This window comes from Pristis pectinata, chromosome 9 (assembly GCF_009764475.1).
Source record: "Pristis pectinata isolate sPriPec2 chromosome 9, sPriPec2.1.pri, whole genome shotgun sequence".
NCBI classification, from domain to species: domain Eukaryota; kingdom Metazoa; phylum Chordata; class Chondrichthyes; order Rhinopristiformes; family Pristidae; genus Pristis; species Pristis pectinata.
In genome coordinates, this window is record NC_067413.1 from 69,267,174 (window position 1) to 69,285,613 (window position 18,440).

At 38.9% G+C, this 18,440-nt stretch overlaps 1 protein-coding gene across 5 annotated transcripts in view; it reads left to right on the plus strand.

Moving 5' to 3' along the window:
* Positions 1 to 18,440, plus strand: part of mapre2 (microtubule-associated protein, RP/EB family, member 2) — a 60,942-nt gene that overhangs the window by 8,555 nt on the left and 33,947 nt on the right. Inside the window, exon 1 of one of the 5 annotated variants that reach the window (XM_052023095.1) lies at positions 14,746 to 14,967. The exons of 2 other annotated variants lie outside the window; for them this stretch is intronic. In XM_052023095.1, the coding sequence (XP_051879055.1) occupies positions 14,837 to 14,967 (131 nt within the window). In that variant the 5' untranslated portion in view covers positions 14,746 to 14,836. Of the gene's footprint in view, positions 1 to 14,745; positions 14,968 to 15,519; positions 15,651 to 18,440 lie in introns of those variants that run through there. 2 more of the 5 variants (XM_052023096.1, XM_052023098.1) reach the window with 2 other exon arrangements.

An 18,440-nucleotide genomic window follows, 5' to 3' on the forward strand; every position in this document is an offset into this window, starting at 1 on the left:
CATCTCCACTCCCCTCAGTTCATCTGTTATTGCTGCTGTAAGGCCTGCCTTTGTTATTTCTAGGTTTGATTGTTCCAATTCATTCCAGCATAACCTGGCCTGCCTTGTTCTAAATCTCTATAAACCTTGGGCCATCCCACAATCTGTTGCGTGTGTCCACATGGCACAAAGTTCCATCCTTGCAGCTCCTTTCTGCTTTCTGACCTGTACACTAGTTCCTGCATGAGCAAAAACTTGATTTTGAAATTCTTATCCTTGTTTTCATATTATCCTTTACTGGTCTTTGCTTTCTGCCTTAGCCTTCAAATATTTTCACTCCTAATTCTGATCCCTTGCTCATCCCCAAATGTAATATAGCAGTTAAGCTTTTGGCTGCCAAGCTCTGACCTGAAACACTGATCTGCTATGTTCCTCCAGCACCTTGCTTGTTGCACCAGATTCCAGCACCTGCAGTCTCATGCCTCCAAAAATTCTAATTTTGACCATGTTTTTGTTTACCTGTGCTAATGTCATGGTTGTGTCTGTCTGTTTTTGCTTGTGCTTCTGTCAACCATCTTGGGTGGTTTTGCTATATTACAAGTGCTATATAAATGAAGCTTTTGATAGATACCAATTTACCTTACACCTTTCAATCTAAGTGAATTTACAAATTAAGAGCAAAAGTAGGTCACTCAATTCCTCAAGCCTGATCTGGTTGTAACATCAACTCTGCCCTCCTTTCTATCCAAGGTAACCTCTTCCCTCTTGCTTGTCGAGTTTCTATCTCCCTCTGCCTTAAAAATATTCAAAAGCTTTACTTCCTCAGATCTTTAAGGATAAGAGTTCTCAAGACTCGTATCTCTTGGAGAAAATGTTTTGCCTTAGCTCTTTCTTAAATGGGTAACCCCCACCACCCACCACCCCCCCCCCCCCCCCGCCATTCTAGGTTCTCCCATAAGAGGTAACATCCTATCCACATTCACCCATCCAGAGCTTGTGTGTTTCAATCAAGTCGTTCCTCACTCTTCTAAACTCCAGTGGATACAAGCCTAGCCTTTCCAACCTTTCTTCATAAAACAACCTGCCCATTGCAGTTATTAGTCTCGTAAATCTTCTGTAAACCACTTCTAATGCATAACATCCTTCCTTAAATAAGGAGATCAGTCTGTGCACAGTACTCCAGATGTGGTCCCATTGATGTCCGTATAACTGATGACTACCAACCACAGGCATCTCAATACCCTGGGAAAATACTCCTAATGCTGTGTCTGCAAAATCCTCCAAGTTCACTGGAAGGATTCATTTAGTGAATAAGTATCATCATCATCATCATCTTCCAGCTCAACATACCTGCCAGTAAGGCCCCAGTTACTCTCAGTTGGATATGTTAGGCAGGTAATGTTGTTTGTATGTCTGACATCAAAGCCCTGAAACTGATGCTCTGTTGCCAGGCAGACAGCGAAAAAAGATTCAAGTATGTGCTAAAAGCTTCCATGAAGTGGGATATTCCCACTGAATCCTCTGGCCTATGACAGCTCAAAGTGAAATAGGAATATGTGGAATGTTATTGAAAACCTCAAGGCCATGTGTCAGGAGCAGAGAAACTGCACATAAGTGGTAGAAGTATATCACCTCACAAAGCTACGCACCGTGTCAACCACCTCCTGCCCCATCTGTGGAAAAATCTGTAGTTCCCACCTTGGCCTCATTAGTCATTTTAGAACTCTCAAAACCCGAGTGGAAGCAAGTCATCCTCAGTCTCAAGGGACTGCCTAAGAAGATGTATCTGATGCATAACCTTCCTATTTTCTATTGAACATATCTGATACTTCTACTTCTCATTTCTCTTCTGCAATGTTAACTCCATACTCTTCCTTTTGCTAACATAGATGCAAAGTGTTAACTTACCACAATCACATTCTTTACATTTCTTTTTGTTCCTATTTGGTCAGTCATTCCTCTTAACATTTTAGTTTGTGGAAGATTTTTTGAATTTGTATTATTTCTTGTACTCCTTTTTTGTCCTTGCATCTGTTACCTCTGAGAATCTGTCAAAACCTTTTTCAATTTTAATCTCATCGTCTTTCATTGTCCAAGGTTCCCTGGTTTTGCATGCTATGCTTTTGCTCCTTATGGAAATAAGGTTAATTTGTTCTGAAATCTGTCTTGTCATCCTGGCGGTGGTCTTTCAGTGTTTCCTGGGAACCTGTTTCCAGTTCCCTTGTGTATGATTCCCTTCTCAAACTAAATTAGCTCTCTACTAGTGGATACTTTCACAATCATTTTTATTTTGTGCTATTCACTCCTTTCCATAACCACCTGAATTGCATTATGATCACTGTAACTGGAATGTCTCCCACTGAAACAAATTCCATTTGTCCAACTTTGCTTCACAGAATAGATTCATTACAGCTTCTTTCTTCTTTGGGCTAAAAACCTACCAATTAAAGTAGACCTCTCTAACATAATTTAAGAATTCTTTATTTTCCTGCTCTTTGTTTTTTATTCCCTTCTCTTTAATTGCTCAGTGAAGATCCATAATATCAATTAATATATAATTTCTACATTATTCTGAAATTTGCTTAGATTTGGTCCTCCTTCACATCTCGCTATATGGCACTTTACAATAAGTTGTTACCCTACAATATAGATCTTTTCTGTTCCTTAGACTTAATAAAAGTATTCAGCCTTTGACTTTGCTGGTACATCATCACAATATTTAACTGCAATATTGGCCTTGATCAATACTGTCAACCACCCTGTCTTAAACTTATTCTGTATCCCTTCTAAATATAGCCACGTGTGTCTAATTCACCTTTGTTCCATTAATTCTGTTCTCCTTTTTTATAGTCATAATCCCAAATGGCAATTTGTACCACAACTACAGGCTGCCCTGGGTAATGAACAGATTCCATTTTTACAGACTTCCGTAAGTCTATTTTGTCCACGTCAGAAAATGCACAAAATCACTCAATATGGTAACCAGATTTCCATGGTATTGTAATGAATGGCATTGAAAGCACATAAGACTGATAAAAAAGAATTACTAAATATGGAGAGGGAGACACAAAGGAAACTAGTTCTGCCCTTCATAGGAACGTACGTATGCGTACACATCGAACTTTTGAATTTAATAACATTATGGTATCTCATTTCATATGTAGGGGTGTCTGTAACCTGGGGATAGCCTGTAGTAGCACTCTTTTGCAATGTCCGGTGGATTCTAACATACTGGCTCTTTCTACACTGGTTGTGATTTTCTTTCCATTAGATTTTTATCTACCCCATGTCTCTTCCCTACTGCTGTGTTCCACTATTTATCCCTTTGACATTTGTCCTTAGAGGGTTTAAACTACTTGAGCTCAGAAGGACATAAGTCCTACCCTGTCAGGGAGAAACCAGTCTGCCTTTTTGCATGATGTCTTCTTTTTTTGGTTTTCACAAACCCATAGCACTAAAAGTAGTCCTGGGATTACCATCTTTGAAGTTTGGTTCATCATTCCTTTTTCTGAATCCTAAATTTTTGCTGGTGAAATGCCAACTCCTATTGATTTAAATGTAGATCTTGCAGAATACTAATATTCTTTAGTGTGGTGTCAGTGAGGCAGCTGTGCACGTAGTTTCAATTAAGCCTTCATCATTCTCCTTTAAACAAATGCTATTTCTATGCTTTGAGTGTACAACAGTCCCCACCTTCCTCTCCACCTTGCATCACCACAACCCTGTTCTTGAGCTCCAGTCAATGCCATAGATTGTTCTGATTGCATTCTTCCAAAGGATTCTTGAAGTATGTCTGTTCCTCCCTTGTCTAGTTAATGATGACTGACTTTCTCTACTTCAGAGCTCCATGAAGATGAAAACCTGTTTCAGCCACTTCCCAGACATGCTGTACATGAATATCTGGCATCCTGTATATGGTTTGAGCAGTTGATGGTTCATCCTCAATGTGTGGTTTTCGGTACATTAATAGGCCTGGTTGTTAATGGGTGAAATTTTGCATGTTGTTCTTTTCTTTTGTGCTGCATTCATATGGTGGAATTGGTGATCTGATCTTTGACCTGGATGGGGTTTTGGGGTGATCCTGATCTTGGGGTTCAGGGAAAATCCTTGACCTCTCTGGACAAGAGGGTTTGTTGGGAGGGATGATGAGTATCTTGGAGAACTGAGGAATCAAACCATTAAAGAAGAATTTCCTTCCCAAAGATAAACTTGTAATTCAGGTTAAATCAAAGTTTATCCTCATAAATAATATGCCATTCCACCTTCTGGAAATAGCTTCTTGGCCTGGCCATTTTGGTTAGCTTAATCCCAACACACCCATTTTTGGGTGTTAAATTTAAAATTAAGCTTATTGCTTTGGAGTCTCTGTGTGGCACACTGTCTGATTGCAACAGATCCCAGTAACTATAAAATACTAACCAATATACCAACTACTTTAGCCACCAAAAACCCTAATCGATTAACTAAATTCTATACTGTATATTACCTGTCCTACTTTACACTTCAATTTTTTCCCCTGTTTGCTCTTCCACTCTAACCAATTTTCTTCTTCCAAACCTATTAAGAGAATTAAAGTACTGCAAAGGTTGTAGAGAGGATGAGGACAGCTAATAATTATGTTACAAACATAATCAAAGAAAATTGTGTTCAAGAATTGTTAAACTGCTTTTGCACAATGAAACTGGTTTAAAAACCTAACTGGGAACATTCCAACAAAAAGATCTGAGGGTATCATGAATTTGGGGTATGGGCAAGAGAGACTGTTTACTGGACATCAGCAAGCCATCAAGGGAGATTTAGATCTGATAAGGGGGTCGTACTTGGTAAGGATAGCAGAGGCAAGAGAATTTGAAAAAGAAGGGATTGGTAATTGAGAAGAAGGAACCATCGACAATATCAGATCGTCTGAAAATTTAAGAGGGAAATTGGGTGATGAAGAATGTTATGAGTTTATGGTGAAAGAAAGATTTTCTAGATGAACTTGCTGAGAGATGTATGTTCAGATGTAGAATTGGTGCAAGATTTTGACTCCTTAAGCACGAAGAAAAAAATAGCACTAGCAGCAAAAGAGACATTCTTGGAAACAGAAATCTGAGCTCCTGCATTTGTCAGAGGTATGGGAAAGAGTTATGATTTTAGCATATGATATAACTGTTCAGTTTTGTAACCATTGAATATGCTACTCAATGATACAGAAGAGTAAACCAACAAATATTTAACACTAGAATTTGATACATATGTAAAGAGAACACAGCAATGTGAATGTGGGTCCCACGGGAGGCTAACGTGAGAGAAAATGCAATTAGGAGTAAGAATTTTTTTTGCCTTTGCAGTAACATAGACAAACGTGCAAAACAAAAAGTGGAGATCATGAATTTAATAAGAGTAATTTCTCTTGTAGATTTTACAAATATTAATAAGACTAAAATCTGGCTGACATAGATTTTAAAAGCTTGCTTCAGGGATAGTTGATGGAATGGTAATGAACTAGCTAAATTCCTTGATTTGAAAAGATTCCAGCAGATTGAAGGTATTCAAACAACACTCGAAAGAAGTAAGGAAGCGAAGTAAAAGGGAACCACAGGCTAGTTAGCCTGACACCAGGTGGCGTTGAAATGCTGGACTCTATCATTAAGGAAATGTTAACAGAGCACTCAATTATAAATGTAAAGTAAGGCTAGGCAACATGGAATTTATAAAAAGGAAAATGTGTATGTCGGATCAACTTTTAATGTTATCAGAATAGTAGATAAGGCAGATCTAGTGGCAGATAATGTATACCTGAAATTTCAAAAGGAATTGATATCATTCAAAAGGCTCTTGAGTGAAATTGGGCTCTTGGGTTGAAAGGATGATGGGTGCCACAAACATCAGTGCTGTGGCCTCTGCACATCACTGTCAACATTGGGGTGTTCAAACTTAAGTGTGAGTCATTTTCAGATTGAAGCAGAAGACTCTGACTGAATTGTACTTCTGTGCAATTGCTGTGTCGGTACACAAATCCAATAGTGCAAAGTATTCATCTTTCTACAAGTAGATGTCTCTTAAGTTTCTATCATTACTAATTATCTGCATCTTTTTCCCCTCCTTCACTGCCCTCAAACCCTCATATTGTCAACGTCCTTTCATCAACAGATGTCAGCTCAATTCCCTCCCCTTGTCCCACCCAGACCATCTCCCCTCTTCTCCCACTACCCACCTCTGTAAGACCAAATCAATTGTGTCTCCATTTCCTCCTCTAACTCCACCATCTATATTACTGAGAAATTGTGGATGAAGGGTCTATTGTTTTATATATGATTCCTGGCACTCCTGAAAAGTCATTTATTGGAACTACAGTTGGCCATTTCTGGAGTTGCCAGGGTTTGTAGTTTGGCTATCTTGGATGATGGAATGAAGTGTAATGTTACAAACTCTGAGACAGAACATTGCAATACTTTTTCAAGAAATAATGGTTAGCATGAGATCCTAAGTAGCAACACATTTTTCTGATGTTCTTTATAATATTACTCTCTTATCTTTGCATAAACTGATCTGGTATGATTTACATTTCTCAAACATTTTCTATTTTGCAGTGACTATTGACAAAAATAGATGATTCTACATTTGTTCTACATTTGATCTGTAAGAGGAATGGTCAGACTGTTCAGTTGAAAAATTTCATAACTTGGGATGTTAACTATTTCTCTCTTTGTAGGTGTTGCTAAGTTTTTCCAGCATACTTTTATTTCCAGCATTCGTGTTATTCTATATTCTCAGTGTAATAGAGAGCAGAGCTTGAGAGAAGACTGGGGTTTGATAAAAGTAGTGAGATTCACAGCAGTTGGATGCATCTCCAATCCAACACTAATTAATTTCATATGCAAAACTGCATCATGATCTCTTTAGGACACCTGCTTTCAGTTCACCACAAGGAAAACAAAGTAAAATTGAATATTTGATATAATTGTAAATGTGCAATAACTTTTGGTAGATCCTGTTTCTATTGCTTTTGACAGAAAGAAGAAACTTATAAACTTCTATATGTATAGAAAGATTATAGCATTCCTTTATGCAAATTTTATAAATCTAAAACAAGACTAAAGCATGGCTAAGGGAAGGACAGGATTGGCAGCTAAATGTTACAGGCTACAGTTGCTATAGGCGGGATGGGGTGGAGGAAAGAGGAGGGGGAGTTGTATTTCAGATTAAGAAGAACAACACAGCAGTAGTCAGAGATGAAATTACTGAGGGATTGTCCAGTGAGGCTTTATGGGTGGAGCTGAGAAATAAGAAGGGGATGATCACCTTGTTGGGATTGTACAATAGGCCCCCTAATAGTCAACAGGAATTAGAGGAACAAATATGCAAGGAGATTGCAGAAAGTTGCAAGAATAATAAGGTTGTCATAGTAGGGGATTTTGACTTTCCTAACATAGACTGGGACTGCCATAGTGCTGAGGGCTTATAGATGGGATGGAATTTAAGTGTTTTCAGGAAAGCTTTCTCACGCAATACATTGAAGGCCCTCCCAGGGAGAGAGCAAAGCTTGGGGGAGAAAGGGCAGGACAAGTGATTGAACTGTCAGTGGGGGAGCACTTTGGGACCACAGACCATTGTTCTATTAGTTTTAAATTAGTTATGGAAAAGGATAGATCTGGTCCACAAGTTAAAGTTCTGAACTGGGCAGCACGGTAGCATAGTGGTTAGCATAATGCTATTAAAGTGCCAGCAACCGGGGTTCAATTCCTTTCACTGTCTGTAAGGAGTTTGTACGTTCTCCCCGTGACTGTGTGGATTTCCTCCGGGTGTTCCTGTTTCTTCTCACATTCCAAAGACGTATGAGTTAGTAGGTTATCATGGGTGTAATTGGGTGGCGTGAGATTGTTGGGCCAGAAGGGTCCGTTACTGTGCTGTATAAACAAAGTAAAGTTTTGAAAATTGGGGTAGTATTAGACAGGAACTTGCAAAAGTTGAATTGGAATAGATTGTTTGCTGGCAAAGGGATGTCTGGCAAGTGGAAGGCTTTTAAAAGTGAGTTATCAAAAGTTTGAGATCTGTGTTTTCCTTAGAGTGAAGGGCAAGGCTGGCAGGAGTAGGGAACCCTGGATAATGAGTGATGTTGAGACTCCAGTCAGGAAAAAGGAGGTGACATTGGTTAGTTCTAGGCAGCTGGGATCAAGTGAATTCCTGGAGGAGCATAGGGGATGCAGGAGTATACTCAGTAAGGAAATCAGAAGGGCAAAAGGGGGCATGAGATAGCTTTGGCAGGGAAGATTAAGGAGAATCCAAAGAGATTTTATATTAAGGTGAAAAAGAGTAACTAGGGAGAGAATAGGACCCCTCAAAGACCAAAGTGGACATCTTTGTGTGGAGCTGAAGGAGATGAGTGAGGTCCTCAATGAGTATTTCTCCTCTGTTTTTACCGTGGAGAAAGTCATGAAGCTATTGGACATTGAGATAGTTAATGGGGAGGTCTTGGGGGTTACAGCAGAGGAAGTATTGGATGTCTTGAAATGTATAAAGGTAGGTAAGTCTCCAGGGCCTAATTGGGTATATCCAAGAACACCGGAAAGCTAGAGAAGAAATTGCAGGAGCCCTGACTGAGATATATGCATCATTGTCAGCGACAGGTGAAATGCTGGAAGAATGGAGGGTGGTTACTGTTGTGCCTTTATTTAAGAAGGGCTGCAAAGAAAAACCTGGGAACTATAGATCAGTAAGCCTAACATCTGTTGTAGGTAAGTTATGAGAGGAGATTCTAAAGGAGAAGATGTACAAACATATGGAAATATGGGTTGATTAGGGATTTTCAGCACAGCTTTGTGCATGGGAAATCATGTATCATGAGTTTAGTCATAGAGCAATACGGCATGTATGGAGGCCTTTCAGTCCAACGAGTCCATTTTCCTGCATTCGGCCTATGTTTTTCTGAGCCCCGTCCCTGCATGTACCTTTCCAAGTGTTTCTTAAATGCTATTGTACCTATGTCAACCACTTCATCTGACAGCTCGTTCTGAATACTCATCGCCCCGAGTGAAAAGGTTACCCCTCAAGTCTGTTTTAAATCTTTCCCCTCTCAGCCTAAATCTATGACCCCTAGTTTTGGACTCCCCTACCCTGGGGAAAAGACTGCTACCATCCATCTTATCTATGCCCCACATGATTTTATAAAGCTCTATAAGATCACCTTTCATTCTACTACATTCCAAGGAATAAACACCGAGCTTGGCCATCCTCTCCCTATAACTTAGGCCCTCTAGTCCTGGCAACATTCTTGTAAATCTTTTCTGCACTCTTTCCAGTTTAACCATATCTTTCTTATCCGGGTGACCACAAGTGTACATAGTACTCCTAAGTGTGGCCTCACCAACATTTTGTACAACTGCAGTATAACATCCCAACTTCTGTTCTCAATGTCCTAACTGATGAAGGCCAGCATGCCAAAAGCTGCCTTTACCACCCTGTCCACCTGCGATGCCATTTTCAGGGAACCATGTACTCCTAGGTCCCTCTGTTCCACAACACTTCCCAGGGCCCTACTGTTCACTCTGAAAGTTCTACCCTCATTTGTCTTCTCAAAATGCAACATCTCACACTTATCTGAATTTAAACTCCATTTGCCATTCCTCAGTCCACTTATCCAGCAGATCAAGATCCCTCTGTTAATCCTGATAGCCATCTTCACTGTTATTGACACCACCTATTTCAGAGTCCAGTTTTAGTCACTCTGCTATAGGAAAGGTGCCATTAAACTGGAGAGTGCAGAGGAGATTTACAAGGAAGTTGCCACAACTCAAGGGACTGAGTTATGAAGACCGGTTGTGCAGGTTGGGACTTTTTCATTGGAGTGTAGAGGAAGGAGGGGTGATCTTGTAGAGGTGTATAAAATTATAAGAGGCATAGATAGGGTGAATGTGCACAGTCTTCTTCCCAGTGTTGGGGACTTGAACTAGAGGGCATAGGTTTAAGGTGACAGGAGAGATTTGATTGGAAGCTGAGGGGAAACTTTTTCACCCAGAGTTGTCAGTATGTGGAATGAGCTGCCAGAGGAAGTAGTTGAGGCAGGTACATTAAAAACATTTAAAAGATACTTGGACAGGTACATGGATAGGAAAGGTTTAAAGGGACATGGCCCAAACATGGGCAACTGGGACTAGCTTAGATGGGCATCTTGATTGGCATGGACCAGTTGGGCCGAAGGGCCTGTTTCTGTGCTGTATGACTGACTTTAAAGCATTCACTTTTATTCCTGTATTAACGTGCATTGATAACAATTTTACTTAAAAGCTGGCATATTTTAAAGCTCCATCAGCTTTATGCAAGTGCAAATTCTGATACTTAACAAGTAGAAGTAAGCAGAGCATTTTTTTTTTGCATTGTGTGATGTTATTGCTTTTATTTATATATAATGTATCTAATAAAAAAAGTTGCATTATATGGCACTGGAATATCACACATTCATTTCCACTGCTAGTGACCCATCTAGCAAGCAGATTGAATTTAAATATTCTTTTGCTGTGCATCTCTACAGGTATATAAGCTTGGATGATATTAGTTACGATTGGGCCTACAACATTACATAGTTCAAGAATTGATTTTTCCTCCTCATAAAGGTTTTGAGCATGGAAAAGGATATTATGTACAGTACTATATGGAAAGAATGCTAGATCACAAGCATTCCTGTTATCTCCACCCCTATGCTCTCTGCAACTTGAAACTGACTTGTCTTCTCACTTTTTCAGTTGTTTTGAAGGATCTTTGATCTGAAACATTAACTTCCTCTTTTCACAGATGATGCTTAATTTGCTGTTTCCAGCATTTTTTTTGTTTTTGTTTGCTATAAGCGCAAGGCCTGATCTTTATTTTCATACTCTGCCTTTACTCTACAGCACATGTGCCTTGCCTTTTTTAGCTGGTGTGTTGTAGCTCTAATGGGGCCAAAATTTTTATTCATGGTGCATGATCTTTTCTAACACACACAACATCTTTGGTCTTGTGTGTAAAGAAGTTCACTGCTGGGAGTTCTTGTATAACATTTACCCAATGCAGCTTTAATGCACCATTTTGGGTGTTGTAAAATTTAAGCCCAACCACTATAACATCATGACCACCTGGGTATTTGATAACAGGCTATTAGGTTTTACTATCAAATTTCATATTCTCATAAGAGTCTCTGCCTCCACCACCTCTTCAACTAGTGAACTCCACTGTGTGTGTGTGGGGGGGGGTGAGGGGGGAGAAATTCCCCTCAGATCTCCTCTGAAACCCCTACTTCTCCACTTAAACCTCTGCCCTCTTGTTTTTGACACCCCCACTATGGGGAAAAAGAATTTTACTATCTATCCAATCTACTCCCCTCATAACTTTGAATAACCTCTATCAGGTCACCCCTCAGCCCCCTCCACTCCAGGGAAAACAAACCTAGCCTACAGTCTTTCCTTGTAGCTGTAATGCTCCAACCCTGGCAACATGCTAGTGAATGTCCTCTGTCCCCACTTCTTCAGCATAATCACCTCCTTCCCATAGTTTGACCAGAACTACACACAATATTCCAGGTGTGGCCTAGCCAATGATTTATGAAACTGTAATATGATGTTCCAAATCTTATATTCTGTGCCATGGTCAACGAAAGCAAGCATCCCATGTGTCTTCTTCAGCACCTTATCCAACTGTGCTGCCACTTTCAGAGATCTTGAACTTCAAGGTCCCTCTGTTCATCAACTCCTTCAGCCCTACCATTTACTGTACATGTCCTATCCTTGTTTGCCTTCCCAAAATGCATCACTTTGCATTCGTTAGGAGTAAGGATGCCAAAAATACACAGGTTCAGGTAGCAACTATGGGGAGAGAAACGATGACCTTTCTTTAGAACCGGAAATTGTTAAAGATAAAACAGGTTATAAAATGTAGAGGAAGGGTGAAAGAGAAGAGAAAAGCCAAAAGGAAAGTTCTGCAATAGGGTGAAAAGATAAAAGTAGGGTGGGTAAAGGAATTGGCAAATAACAGAAGGTATAAATAGTGGAAACAGAATTGTTATCTGAAATTGCCAAAAGAGAAATGCTGCTGGAAATGTAAAATACTGGACAAGACTGGCTGTTGGAAGTAGTTGAATGTAGATGATGAGTTTGTGAACTGTAATGTGCCCTGTCAGAAGAAGTGTTGTTTTTCAAGTTTATTTTGGACTCTGCAACAATGTAATATTTAGCACTCACATTCCTCTAATTCTGCGTACTTGTACACATTCTGCTTTCTTCCATCAAAACTAATATCCTAAAATCTAGAATAATATCCTTAAATCTGTTTCTCAAGAAACCTCTCCTTTCACAGTGCTCCCTAAAACTTGACATTTGGGTTGTAATTTCTCTATTTGGTTCAGTCTCAATTACTTAATCTGCTTATGCTCCTGGAAAATGTCTTAAGATGTTTTGCTTGTTATATAGATGAAAGTTATTGTTGTAGTACATGTATTAATAATTTAAGACAAATGTAATTTTGTCAAAGCAAAAATTTTTGAATAGGGTAAGTAATTAATTTCATTGTAGTAATGAATGCATTCATAATAGATAACCAAACTAAACAGTAATTCTTTGTCTAAGCATTAGAAGGCTTGTTGTTATCAAAAATGTTAGGGCCTTTGTATTTAAATAACAGTTCTGAGTCCTAACAGCACCACAGCCTTTAGATTTGTTGCCAACCCCACCCTTCATGCTGCATCAAGCCTTGTACAAATAATTATTGCATCACATTAGGTCAGACTTGCTGGTTTTCTTATTCCTGCAACAGGGTAAGTTTATAATGCTCTGTTAGCTTAAAATATCGTAAAGGTGTTACAAATATCTTGCAGGGACTTGGATAGATCACTGTTCACCATTTTCTATATAATAATATATTTTGGAAATATCTGACAAACTGAGGAGAATCTGTTTTAATGTAGGCTTGTAACCCTGCTTCTTGGATCTGAGAAAATAAGTAACTTGGGTTTTTTGAGGGGGGAGGGAGGATAAATTTGCAAGTAGTATCTGCATGTATGTCCATTTTTTTTAATAAAAAGTTGTTCTACAGCAAGCCAAAGGACTGAAAGCACCATTTCACAGTTTTAAAGGAAGTGAATATTGCAGCTTCAACACCATGCATAGCTGGAATTAATGCAAAACGGTGGTGATAAGACCCCCTGATGAGAGACGATAAATTAGATGAGGATGTCATTTGTTGATAGAATCTTTAATTGGTGGATCAATTGAAACTAGGATTTTGGAGTTCTTGAACACAAGAGCATATCAGGCTCAGCATTGTTTAAGATTGTGGTATGAGGTACTGAAATAAGTGTGTATATAAAATACCTTATGAGTGGAAGCAGAACCTGGAAATGGCAATAAATGATGTAGAGAAATTGTAGAAACTGAGGTTATTTGGTATTGTCGCCTTAAGATTGTCCTGACGTACAAAATCAATGTGATATACATTATTGACTGCACTCCATCAGAGATGCCAATTTCAAATAGCTACTGAGTGCTATACCCCAATATTCAGCATATACATGTGGATATTGTATCTCCTATATATTCTTCCATGTTTTGTATGCTTCAATCTTTGGAGACATCTGCATTTGTACAAGAACATGTAGTAAAGATAGAATCCTTTGAACACAGATTGGGAGCAACTGCAAGAAAATAATGGAAGAAACTAAAACTGAGGCATAAAATCTCACATCTGCTATTTACTAATCAATTTCCTGTAGCCTTGCACAGGAAAACAAAACACCCATAAATAATAATTTGGCTGAAGAAGGAAAAAATGGTCCAGGGAAACAGTAAAAAAAATTAAGTTCCCATCCTAAACTTAAAAGTTGCTGCAATTCATAATACTTTGATTTTGAATTACTGCATGTAGTTAAATATAAACGTTTATAATGATTTGGGGAATGCAGGTGGTTGGAACAAGCTGAGGATGCTATGGTAGCACTACTGGTAGGGAGGAGGGAATGGAGGGCGGTGTTGCAATTTACATAGGTAGTTTCCATTTATAAAGGTAGATGTAGACATTTTCATGGCACCACCATTATAACAAAGTTCTGTACAAGATCCGTGCACAGACTTTTTTTCAATTACAAAATCGGTTTAAACATGTTAATTCCTCGTACAGTTCAGCTGTTACACATTAGCTTTTAGAAATAAAAATCGTGTATATTTGCGTTGAAGTTACTGGGTTGTGATCTAAGCAACACGAGGTTTGTATCGAAGCCTTAAAATTGGGTAAATGTTATCATTTTATCTGCTTTGACAAATGTGGCGTGCCTGTTGCTTGTATAGCTTATTTACTGACGATTGTACGTAATAAAACGTTTCGTGTTTCTTTATTTCTCGTGTTTGTGTAGAGACTGATTTCTATTTTTAAAAATATCTTAAATGATAGATTTTTAGCAATGGAGCAACAGTATGCGAAAAATAAGGAATAATTTGATGTCGCTATCATCGAAAACCACAAAAAATGCTAAAAGGTGATGAATTATCTATTGTGCTCACAGCGGAAGCATCTGCGTTGTTAAAAATTACATGGACTGCATTAAAAAGTAATTTTGAAGAGACAAGTCTAAGCATGAGAGGTTATGCAACAAATGGAAGCACCTGCATTTACTCGCTTCACTCTTGATATTGACGTGGCTCTGCCCTAAGTCCCCGGGTGGATTGTTAGGTTCGATGAGTTCGCTGGTTACTATGGTAAAATCCTGTCACATGACCAGGATGCCGCCGAACGTCTCCAGATTTTTTTCTCCCGTGCGTTTTGACGTCAGTACTGAGGTCAAGCAGAGCCCCGTAGTGAAGAAACGGGCTCTCTGCCTACCCGACAGCACGCACTGAGAAATTTGTAGTCTGGGATGGTACCAATGCCTGGTCCCACACAACAAGCACTTTCCCCAAATGGTGAGAATAATAACGACATCGTTCAGGACAATGGCACCATTATTCCTTTTCGGAAGCATACAGTGAGAGGGGAGCGTTCTTACAGGTAATGAGAGCTCTATGTAGATATGGCTGGAGATTGCAGCAGAATGAGGAAATGCAAAGGATTACATAATAAAACTGGTCTGTTAGAAGTGTTTGAGTTTTATTTTAACTTTGAAATAAAATTTGGCTTACCAATCAATGTATGCGGTCATTGAAAATTTAACAGCACAGAAAACTCGTTTGTTTATCATGTCCTTGTGCTTTTTCTCTTCCTTCCTCCCCTCCCTCTCTGGTTGTGCTAGTTCCTTCTTCTGTGCCGTTATTTCTGATAAGATGAAGTAATTATTTCTGTGAAGTGGGACTGTACCATTCCAGTTACTGAAGGAGAGCCCAGGAAGATTTGCCTGAAATAAAATGCAGTTAATAAACAGAAGAACGGAGCACTCCCCAGCGAATTTCAAAAAATGGATTCCTCAGATTGAGCTGCAGTTGGTGGTATTATTAAGCAAACTAGATTGATGGAGCTTGTAAAATTCTTGGACCCGATTGGTGGAATGCCTGACTGTCGAGGTCACCATGTCATGCATTCAGTGAGATTTCCTCTTGTAGTTGGCTTGTACAAAGGCGCTAGATCTCCGACCACTGAGGAAATAAGAGGATATGGGCAGTAAATGTGAAATACATTTCGGGTTTAGCTTTAAAAAGTATTAGCTTTCCCTTTACCGTGAAAAGCAATAACAACTGGTGTGTGACTCGTTATTTAGATATTCTTGTGGGTGGCGGGAAGCTTGTATATCAGTTCAGAAAAACATTTTGGTAGCTGGATGCCTTTTTCTCATTAATCTTTCAGAGAAATAGATCTGAGTAGGTTATTATTCTTTGTAAATTTTTGTGTATGGATTGCATATATTGAACTGATACATTGCTTATTATTTGTCTAGCTTCAATTGTTGTTACAAATAACCAACCAGAATCTCTGGCCGATGAAAAGGGGCCCTTTCTAAGGAAATGCAGCTAGGCCTGCGGCTTTACTGCTTGCATGCAATACTGGCTGATACTAATTTTTATTTAAAGCATTTCAAGGCAATCATTTTAATAAATATTCAGGATAATGTATTTTTTTAAAAAAACTAACTTTTTAATTCCAGCATTGTAATGTGAAACTATTTGTTTCGTTTGGTAATTCAAAAGGGAAATTTGAATTACAGTTCTGTTTATTATTTGACAAACCTATATTCAAAGTTCTTTGTATAGTGTCCTTCATTTTTTAAATACTGTATACATTTTGCAATTATTTGTAATGATCGAATTTAAGATTTTCTTAGCTACTTCAAATGAGGAATATACCTTCATTTGACTTTCCTGGTTAATTGCATGGTACTTGTGTAAACATTGCAAACCACTTTTTCTAGAGCTCAGTTATTGACCATAAGGAAGATATCTGCAATTTATAATTTTAGCAATGTTTCATCCTTAATGAAGGCTTTTTTAAAAAAAATCATTATATATGTTGAAGTCTTTGCATGATATTTTTAGTTATTTCTTAAAAAATTAAACCATCCTTTTCATAATATTTCATAAATATATTATGCCCTTCAGACATGGGTCAAATTTAAGGTTAAATACCCTAAAGATATTCTATTAACCATTTGTTTATTGAATATTGATATTTTTAAATATATTCCTATTTCTGAATGAGGGCAAAGCTGCCAACTCCATTATTTATTGTCCATCCCTAATTGCCTTTCAACTGCTGGTTGTGAGCCACTACCTTGAACTCCCACCATGCTGAAGGATGGGGAATTCCAGGATTGACCTCTGCGATGATGGAGGCATGACAATGTATTTCCATGTCAGGGTGATGTGTGATCTGGAGGTGAAGCTGTAGGTGTTCCCATACTCCTGCTCTTGTTCTCCTTTGTTAAAGGTTGCAGGTTTGGGAGATGAAAGTAATTGCAGTGTAGATTGCAATAGTCACGCTGCAGCCATGATGTGACAATAGTGGAGAGAATAAATGTTTGTGGTGGTGGATGGAATGCAATCACGTGGCTTCTCTGTCGTAAATGGTGTCAATTTTCTTGGATTGGATTTGTATTCATCTGGGCAAGAAGTGAGGATTCCATCACTCTCCTGGCTTGTATTTTGTAGATTGTGGAATGGCTTGGAATGTGAGGAGGTGAATCACTCACCATGGGAAGATCCAGCCTTTGACTTATTCTTGTAACCACAATATTTGTGTGACTGGTCCAGTGAAGTTTCTGGTCAATAGTGACCCTTGGGATGTTGTTGAAGGGGAGTGGTGATTAGTCTTTCTTTTGTTGCAGTTGATCATTGCCAATGTCATATGAATATTAATTGCTGCTTGTCAGCCCAAGTTCAATTTTTTTTAGCTCTTGCTACATGTGGACATTCATATTCAGAGGATTTTTGAAGCAAATTGAACACTGCACAATCGGAAGCAGGCATCCTATTCTGACCTTGTGATCGAATATCATAAGTGAAGCAACTGAAGATGGTTGAGCCTAGGATACTTCCTTGAACTTTTGCAGCAATGTTGTGAGGGTTGGGTTGGTTGACTTCCATCATCCTTTGTGAAAGATAGAACTCCAGTCATTGCCGTGCTTTCACCTTGATGACCATTGACTTCAGTTTTACTGGGGCTCCTTGATGTCACATTCAACCAAATGCAGACTCAATGTAAAATCCAATCATTTTCATATAACCTCTGGAATTCAGCTCTTTGGTCTTCGTTTAGAGTAAAGCTGTGATATGGTCCTGGCAAAACCCAATTTGGCATTATGAACTGGTTATTGGTGAGTAAGTTCTGCTTGATAGTACTCTCAATAACAGTCACTGTGCTGCTGATTGAAAATAGACTGAACAATCACAGGATTGGATTTGTCCAGGTTTTTGTGAACAAAGTGTACCAGAGCAATTTTCCATGTTATACGTTTGACATCAGTGTTTTAGTGCATGGCTGATCATGGAGCATTTCTTCAGTACTATAGAGGAGACCTAGATCTTTGCCATACATCATGGTCTCCAGTAATTTCTTGATATCATGTGGAATAAATTGACTTGGCTGAAAAATAACTTTTGTGATGTTGGGGATCTCTAGGGAATGCTGAGATAAATTGCCCATTTGGCACTTTTGGCTGAATGTGATTGCAAATGCATCATCTTTCATCACCAGTGTGATGGGCCTCGCCTTCATTGAGAATGGAGGTGTTCTTGGAGCTGCCTCTCATAGCAGTTCACAACTATATATGTTAGGACTACAGAGCTTTGTTGTGATCTATTGTTTGAGGGATTGCTTGGCTTCATGTATGTTTTTAAACTACTTGGCATACAATCCTTTGTAGAAGTTTCACCAGATTTTTCTTAATTAGGTTTGCCCAGTGCTGTTCTGCCAAGCCCTTCTGCATTCCTCATTGAACCAGCCTTGGATCTTTTGGCTTTGATTATAATGGGGGAGTGAGGGATATGCTGTGTCTCGAGGTTATTGATTGTGCTAATGTACATTTCTGCTACTGC